Here is a 9459-nt window from a genome sequence, read left to right on the forward strand (position 1 = left end):
GCTAGAAAAGGAAAAAAAAGTTTATCAATTTTTTTGTATGTGCGGTGCATGCTGTGGCCCAGCGAAACCAGCTCACTTATTTTCCTGCCCACGTAGTTGGGAAAACCATGTTTGTGCACGGGGCAGCAAATACTCAGAGTTTTGCACAGGGCGGCCTAGATAGAGCCGACCCGTTTTCCCTTTTGTGTGTTCTGTTTCTTTTTTTGTTCTTTTCTCATTTTATTTCTTCTTTTTTCACTTTTTCCAAGTTTATTTTTATTTTTTACTCTTTTCTTCATCCAAAATTTTTTAAAAATGTTCAGAATTCTATTTTCCTTTTTTTCTTAAATGTTCCAAATTCCAATTTTTTTTACCATTTTAATAAATGCACAAAAATTTAAATTTTTTCTCATTTTAAAAATACTCAAAAATCAAATTTGGAAAATGTTGTGTTTTCAAAAATTGTTCGAGATTTTAAAAAAACTTGTAGTTTAAAAAAAACAAATTCAAAAATATTTTAAATAGTCCCACATTGCTCTATTATTTACAGTCGTACCAATTTATATACGTGTGCGAAACTACATGTATTAAGCTGGATTAAGGATGAATGGATTAAACTGGACGAAGGATGGCTGGATTGGTATGTGATCTAGCTGGAAAAGGACCATGAATTTCTTAAAATGAAAAATTATTCCCATTTTTTAAAACATGTTTGTGTCTTTCAAAATTGTATCATGATTTAAAAAATATTTTAAAAAATGTTCGAATTTGAAAAAAACTTGTTTTAGTGAAATCTTCACAAATTTAAAATAATGTCTGTGTTAAAAAAAATACAGATTTTATAAAATGGTTCTGAATGTTCATATCATGTTCATGTTTTAAAAAATTGTTCACAAATTAAAAAAATGTTCGTCTTTTTAATAAAAAGTTTCATGTTTTCATAACATGTTTGTGAATTTCAAAAAATTGTTCACATTTCTATTTTTTTGTGTTTTTCCAAAAAATGTATGGAATTTTCGAAAAACTGTTCACATTTTTGAAAACTTATTCGGGATTTCAAAATTTGTTCATGTTTTCAAGAATATTCGGGCATTCATAATAATTATTATTTTTTGAAAAGTTCAAAAAAGATCCAAAGAATCAAAAAAATGTTTCTAATTAGTCGTTGCACTATGTTCGTAAATTGTGCTGGTGATTGGTTAGCAGAATGTTTTTGTTCGAGTGGCTGGCAGCAATTGGTTGGGTTTTTGAGGTACTCGTGCCTTTCAAACACAGGTCGTTTCGGTGCCTGGGCTTTCATAGCCCATGCCACTTAGCCAGCCCAACTACATGTGAATAAGGCAAAAATATGTAAAATAGTCCCAAATTGCTCCTTTACATGCAGCCGTACCAATTTATGTACGTGTTCTAAACTACATATACTAAGCTGGATAAAAGATTGATCGATTAAGTTGGACAAAGAATGGATGGATTGGTACGTGAGCTAGCTGGAAAAGGACCTTGAATTTCTTGAGGATTGTTACTCGAGTAAAAAAGAAGGGAAGACCCGACTACCTGAGCTAGATGCATGGAAAAGAGAAGACTCAGCTCACTCCCATATTATGGAACTTCACACCTTAAATCCCTCCAATCAATGAACGGAAAAATAGCATAGTAGAATTAACTCCGATTCTACTATATCGATGGTTTGTACATGGAAAAAAGAAGACCAACGTCACTTTCATTACGGAACTTCATACATTAAAATCTCCTCCAATGAATGGAAAAATAGATTGAATAATTCACGGGGCCTTCTTTAACGTGCGATGTCCAAACAAAACCCATGATCTAAATGTATGCTCAAACTTCATACCTTAAATCCCCTAGATCAATGAACTGAAAAATGACGGATTGATTACTTCACACGTGGCGAAACTCAGAACCTAAATGTTTCTTCTCAGTGTGCACATAGGGCTATGCTTGCACATATAATTCTTACTAAATTTAAATGCTCACTATTTTTGGATTGATTATTTCACACATGATGAAATCCATAACCTAAATGTTCCTTCTCGGTGTGCACACAGGGTTATACTTGCACATATAATTCTTACTAAATTTAAATGCTCGGTATTTTTTTTCTCCGGTTGCGAAGCACAGGCATATGTTCAAGTTCCTTCTTACACGAGCATAAAATGAATAGCAAAGTTAATTCACACACGGATTTTTTTAGCAAAGTTGACATCTTGAAACTGATAGTGAACCAAATAACATGTCCAATAACATATATGTTCGTGAAAGTCCTATTCTGCTCCCGAGCTCAAATGCTTCCTCATGAACAGTAAAATAAAAAAACAGTAAAAAAGTAAAAAAATTCTGAATTTTTCTTGTGGTAAACTTTGACAAATGTTTTGTATGCTTGCAAATTTTCATCACAAAATGACATTCGCGGAAGGCTCGGCAGAAAAAAAAACAAATTCAGCACTCCAAAATGTTTTCAAAACTAGCATTTTTGGAAAGTTGTTTTTGTTTTTTTCCATGATTTTGACGAATGTCATTTCGTGCTCAAATTTTGTAAGCATACAAAACATTTGTCAAAGTTTATCACAAGAAAAATTTAGAATTTTTTATTTTTTTACTATTTTTTCGATTTTACTGTTCATAAAGGAGCGTTTGAGCTCAGGTGTAGATAATCCATGTCCGTTGCATGCATTGCCTCATGCCCATAGAGCAGTTATGTGAACAGTTCATCATGAATTTATAACAAGTTACATATCTTACGATAATTCTCCTGTCAAACAAGGCGTGAAAGGAAAAGACACTTCTACAAATGTTCGGGGGTTGTAATAGACAGATTCGGTCATTGGGTTTAGCTTTTCTAAGTGCTCAACTGTAGAGCTCTCAAGATGATAGGCAAATCCTTGTTCTGATGTGTCCGTCAAGAAGACGACATCTTTGTTGAAAGGATGGAATCCGAGAAAAGCAAGTCGAGTTCCCTCAGCGGCTGGTCCTTCCTCATTATGTATGCTAAAGTAATCATAACAATACTCTTGTGGTGCTTTCTTCATGTGATCATGGCCAGCATCATCATAATAATATTCTTGTGAAGACCATGGGCCGTCGACTTGTAGATTGTCTTGTCTCTGCATCAGATGCAGAATGTCAATATGATGCTTCAAGACCCATTCATATTGTCCGTGAGATTCATCCATGATCCAAACCCGGAGTTCGTACGAACAGTCTACTATGGCACAACGCACCTCGTTCCGTGATTTGCCCAAATAAACTTGACGGTGATTGCTTGTCTCAATACCTGGCGGTGGCTTGATTACTTGGTACTCGCCGTTTGAGGGTGATATTTTGTAGAAATAATCATTCTGGCAATGCACATAAAGTGCTCCACGCAGGTAAACACCGTAGTGCTTCTCTCTCTCTTTTTCACTTTGTAGAATATGACCAATAGACCCTATGGCGTCCCCTTTCCGAACAAAGGGCCTCTGCTCCCAATGCTTACTTGTTGATGAATAAACTGACAAGATAAATGGCGATGGTGGCCATTCCAATTCCAGCGACAAAAGACCCAACGTATCTCTCCCTGGAACATGGGGAATCAAGAAGACCTCATAGTCTGGCGCGACAGTGGGATCAAACACAAGATACTTGGCCCCGTTTTGGTAGAAGTCCTTCATCTCCGTCGACGGGGGCGGCGGCGGGGGCAAAAGCACCCATTGTCGTGTGATAGGATTCATCACAAAGTGGTCAATGTATTTAATCAAGACAAGGCCATTACAGTGGTCGTCAATTATACCAAGGAGGCAGCTGCGTGAGATTGCCGTCGGGTCGTTGACGGGATAGAAGAATTCCGAGAGTTCCATGGCCTTGAAGTTGGTGAAGATCTTGCCTAGCGACAGCGGGAGCAGGTCCGCACGTAGCAGGCTGAGATCGTCGATGATGTCGCGCAAACACTTGCAGACGGCGCGCGAAACGGCGAGACTTCGCTGCGGGAGACGGCCGAGGACGTCCGCGAGCACTACATCGGGTAGCAGTCGGTCCATGACCACCTTCTTCGATGAATCGATCAATCAGCTGCTTGGTTCGTTCCTCGCTGCTGCCTCTTCTCTTGTTGCTTATGAAGGATCGATCGAACGGGCCGACGGGGAGAGGGAGGTGGAGGTGGACACGGACTCCAATTGGGAGATATAGTATGGACGTTGCGTGAGGATCACGGTTTGGTCCGAGCTCGAGCACCGCCAATTTTCCGGGCGGCCGGAGTCACAACAATACGTGAATACGTACAATATCTTTATCTTTACCTAATCTTTCCCTACTAATAAAGCACGGAGTGCTTCTGGGCGTTCGCGTTCAGGGGGTCCGCATTCCGCCTGAGAGACGACATGGCGTTCCTCGGGTTCCCTTGAATGCGTGCAGCTCTCTCGCTCTCTCATGTCTGATGCACGCACGCTGTGCTACTGCTATCTGGTGACTTGCTACGCACACACTGCAACAGGTAGGGCTACCTCACATCTCCCTTTGTACTGTTGGTCATGGCGTGGTGCTGCTCCTCTCCCTCTCTCAGATCAGTAACTGCATTATTTCCAAATAAATGTGTGCTTCTGTTCAGATTCTGCCCACAACGTGTTTGATGTTATGCTTATGAGGAGTTGAACTTCATTTTTTTTTCAGGTTCTTTTTTGGTGTATCAGGCCAGGCCTAATTTGTTTTCAAAGGTGAGCTTGTTGTACAGTCTAATTCATCTGGGATAATTAACTTATGGAGAGTCGTTCATGATGTTGCTTGCATTTTTTTTTGTCTAACAAACTGGATGCTTAAATTTCGGATATAAACATTGAGTAGGTGCTGAAATCTTTTGCTAATAATAGTTTCCAACTTGCTTTTAGCAGAACTACAGAACTATAAAAATACATCAAAACTATTATAGCTCAATCAATTTGCATATTTTAATTATGTGTACTCAATGGATTTGGTGTCCAGGACATGGACTTAAGATCAAGTTGGATTATGTGCTGATGTTCTTCGATAGAATAATTGTTCTTCTCCTTTAACATGATGAACGATTGACTTTTTTTTAGATGCTCACATACACACACAAACGACATCCAGTAGGCGCTTGGAACACCTGATAGATTGAAAGCACAGAAGCAAATATTTCCAATACGAGGCCACGATGCCCGACAGGGATGTAGCCAATATGCGCCCAATCCTTATTTCTTGATGTTGGAACAAGTAAGAGCATATTCATGTTTACTTATTATGTTTTTTTGAGAAATTTATGGGATTTACAAGCTGAAATTATTTACTGCTTCAAAAGATGTTTTAACCAAAACTGTTTGCACCATATTTCCCTGGTTCTGCATTCATGGAATTGCTAAAAAAATGAACAAGTTGATAGTTTTGTTCCTATCAATATTCCGTCCAAGGTGCCAGTTTGTTTCTTCACTTTGCTGATCTCCTAATGTCTTTCTGAACTAATTAGATTTTTTGAGCATTACTGAACTAATTAGATTTTTTTAGCACTACTGAACTATTTAGATGCTGATGTAGGGCGGAACCCTACGTGGACGATCTTTCACGTTGGAGCGGATCCTACGGGGAATCACGAAGAACACGCGGAAGAACAAAGGGAAACACGGAGGAAACGAGAGAGAGATCGCTCAACCAACAAGGAATTAATCACACAAGTGCTAGATCACCGAACACAAAGAGGTACATATGATCCACAATCAACAAAGGTAAGGATACACGAGTAGCCGTTCTTCTCCGAGAGGAGGTCTTGATGGGGTCCACCCTAGAAGGGGGTCTTGAATCCGCTTGGGGGATCTTCTCCGAAGAGGTCCTGAGCTCCGAGGAGAAGTAACCAAGTGGATGAGCAAGGCTCTCACACAAACATGAGCTAAACCTAAGCTAACCCCAGAAAGAGGAAGGGGATGAAGTATATATAGTCTCGGGGCGAAGGGGTACAAGGGACAAGTCTCGGAAGCATTGCACGCAGGCAGGGGAGGCCGGACGGCCGGGCGTCGGGCCGGATGTTCGGGCCTTCGCGAGGCGCCGGATGTCCGGGCTATCAACCCGGATGTCCGGGCTGGGTCGACCGTTTCAGCCGAATCGGGAGAGGGGCGCCGGATTTCCGGGCATCTGGCCGGATATCCGGGCTGGGGGCCGGATGTCCGGGCTTGGACGCCGGATGTCCGGGCCCTGGGGACTTGGGCAGTTTGGAGCATGTTGAGGTAGAAGCTCCAGGGGCCGGATGTCCGGGGTCATGGCCGGATGTCCGGGGCCTGGAAGGTGATTTTGCTCGTTTCCGTTGGTTCTCTTCATCCATGGACTTGGCGGCTTGTCCGTCTTCACGTGCATCCTCGGGAGGTTCCCCTTGACACCTAATCATTCATAGCATATCGGACTTAGGTAGTAGCCATGTCTCGAGTGGATCATATGCGATATCAATAAGGAAGGAGGTCACCTCGTTCTCGAGAGCTCTAGCTCTAGCTTGTGTCATGGGTCCTCTTGGCTCTTGATGAGACGGTTGTATGTCCATGGGGATGATCGTGGGATGCTCCGCATCATCTCCCCCCCCCCTTGGGAGAGATCCGACCTCGGATCAAAAGCTTCATCTCCATGGAAAGGTGCGAGGTCCTTGACGTTGAAGATGTCGCTCACGTTGTACTTGTCTTGAGGTATGTCGATCTTGTAAGCGTTGTCGTTGTAGCGTGCTAGCACCTTGAAAGGTCCATCGGCTCGAGGGAGAAGCTTGGACTTGCGTTCTTTGGGGAAGCGGTCCTTGCGAAGGTGTAGCCACACTAGATCACCAATGTTGAAGATGATGGGTTGCTTGTTGGCGTTGAGCTTGTTTGCTTGACGTTGTACTTGGCGCTCAATGGTGTGCCTTGTATCTTCGTGCATCTTCTTGATGTAGCTTGCTTGTTTACTTGCATCCATGTTGGTGCGCTCTTGGAGAGGAAGTGGTAGAATGTCCAATGGGGACAACGGGTTGAAACCGTAGACGACCTCGAAGGGGGACTTGCCGGTAGTTGAATGTCTTGCACGATTGTAGGCGTACTCGGCGATGGGTAGACATGCTTCCCATTCCTTGATGTTCTTCTTGATCAAGACATGAAGTAGAGTGGATAGTGTGCGGTTCGTCACCTCCGTTTGGCCGTCGGTTTGAGGATGGTATGCCGAGGAGAACAAGAGCTTGATTCCGAGCTTGGCACATAGGGTCTTCCAAAAGTAACTCAAGAATTTGACGTCACGATCGGAGACGATTGTCTTTGGTACGCCATGGAGTCGCAAGATTTCCCTACAAAAGAGATTTGCAACATGTGAAGCATCGTCTATCTTGTTGCAAGGAATGAAATGTGCCATTTTAGAAAATCTATCCACAACAATAAACACGGAATCCTTGCCATTTTGAGTCCTAGGCAAACCAAGTACAAAATCCATACTAATGTCTTCCCATGGTTGATATGGAATAGGGAGAGGCATGTAAAGACCATGAGATTGAGCTTTAGACTTAGCTTTGCGACATGTATAGCATCGGTTGGTGAAGCGGGAGACGTCGCGGAACATCTTGGGCCAAAAGTAGTTGTTGGAGAGCGTGGCGAATGTCTTGTCGCGTCCAAAGTGTCCCATGAGTCCGCCTCCATGAGCCTCTTGCAAAAGGAGCAAACGAAGAGAAGACTCGGGAATGCAAAGTTTGTTAGCTCTCAAAAGATAACCAGCCTTGATGTAATATTGTTCCCAAGACGTATGCGTCAAACACTTAGCATAAGGAGAAGCAAAAGATGGATCATGCTCATACAAGTCTTTTATATGCTCAAAACCAATAACATTCAACTCAAGTTGAGTGACAAGCATGTTTATGCGTGAAAGCGCGTCGGCAACTACATTTTCTTTACCCTTAATGTACTTGATCACATAAGGAAAAGATTCAATGAATTCACTCCATTTGGCATGACGCTTGTTTAATTTAGTTTGACCTTTGAGGTACTTAAGCGTTTCATGATCGGTATGGATGACAAACTCATGAGGTCTAAGGTAATGTTCCCAAACGTGTAGCACACGCACTAAAGCATACAATTCTTTGTCATAGATGGGATAATTAAGTTGAGCACCGGATAGTTTTTCACTAAAATAAGCAATGGCCCGTTTTTCTTGCATCAAAACTCCGCCAATTCCGGTACCACTTGCATCACAATGAACCTCAAAAGTTTTGTCAAAATTGGGCAAAGCAAGAATCGGAGCATGAGTAAGCAAAGACTTGAGCTCATCAAAAGCGGTTGATTGCAAAGTTCCCCAAACAAAGGGAGTATTCTTCTTGCTCAAAGCATGCAAAGGAGCGGCAATTGTGCTAAAATCTTTCACAAAGCGACGATAAAAACCCGCAAGACCAAGAAACTTCGCACTTGTTGCAAATTAGTGGGTTGGGGCCACGTTTTAATTGCTTGAATTTTAGATTCATCAACATGGACACCCTTTGAGGAAACAACAAAACCCAAGAAAACCACTTTGTCGACTCCAAAAGTGCATTTTTTCAAGTTTGCATAAAGGCTTTCCTTGCGAAGAGTTTGCAACACAGATTTTACATGATTGATGTGCTCTTTCATGGTTTTGCTAAACACAAGAATATCGTCAAAGTAAACCACAACAAAGACTCCAATATAAGGACGAAGCACATGATTCATAAGACGCACAAAAGTACCGGGAGGTTCCGAAAGACCCATAGGCATCACTAACCATTCATATAAACCAAATTTGGTTTTGAAAGCAGTTTTCCATTCATCACCCTCTTGTATGCGTATTTGATAATAGCCACTTTTAAGATCAATTTTTGAGAAAAAGTTGGCTCCACTAAGTTCATCAAGCATGTCATCTAAGCGAGGAATGGGATGCCTATATCGAACGGTAATAGCATTGATAGGTCTACAATCGGAACACAAGCGGAAACTTCCATCGGGCTTAGGCACAAGAATAACGGGAACGGCACAAGGGCTTAGGCTTTCACGTACATGGCCGTTGTCGATGAGTTGTTGTACTTGCCGTTGAATCTCCTTGGTTTCTTCGGGATTGACTCGGTATGGGGCTTTGTTTGGTAGAGGCGCTCCGGGGATGAGGTCGATTCGATGCTCAATGCCTCGAAGAGGAGGTAGACCCGGAGGTAGCTCATCGGGGAAAACATCTTGAAATTCCTGCAAAAGAGATTGAAACACCAAAGGTAGCTCGTGAATGGTGTTAGTTTTTGGTTCTCCATCCTTGCACACAAGGACAAAGTGCATCACACTCGATGGGTTCTCACATACTTCTCTCATCTCACTTTTGGTGGCAAATAGAATGAGGTTTTTCTCTTTAGGCGAAGAGTCGCTCAAATTTGGTTTGTGGCTCTCACTCACTTTTGGGTGGATCACTTTCTCACTCTTGTCTCTATGATGGGTGGCTTGTTTGTCGGCTATCACTTGACTAGGAGACATAGGTCGTAGCACATATTCT

The 9459-nt window shown here is 42.1% G+C and overlaps 1 protein-coding gene across 1 annotated transcript; it reads right to left on the reverse strand.

The window, feature by feature from the left end:
- Positions 1-2692: 2692 nt before the first annotated feature.
- Positions 2693-4105, reverse strand: LOC123099371 (uncharacterized). Its single transcript, XM_044521544.1, has 2 exons — positions 3219-4105; positions 2693-3101 (listed from the first exon to the last, which is right to left on the reverse strand). Exons 1-2 carry the CDS (start codon positions 4011-4013, stop codon positions 2736-2738), a joined length of 1161 nt encoding a protein of 386 aa, XP_044377479.1. The 5' UTR covers positions 4014-4105; the 3' UTR covers positions 2693-2735.
- Between the last annotated feature and the right edge of the window lie 5354 nt (positions 4106-9459).

The sequence above is a fragment of the Triticum aestivum genome, chromosome 1B (genome assembly GCF_018294505.1).
Source record: "Triticum aestivum cultivar Chinese Spring chromosome 1B, IWGSC CS RefSeq v2.1, whole genome shotgun sequence".
Taxonomy (NCBI): Eukaryota; Viridiplantae; Streptophyta; class Magnoliopsida; order Poales; family Poaceae; genus Triticum; species Triticum aestivum.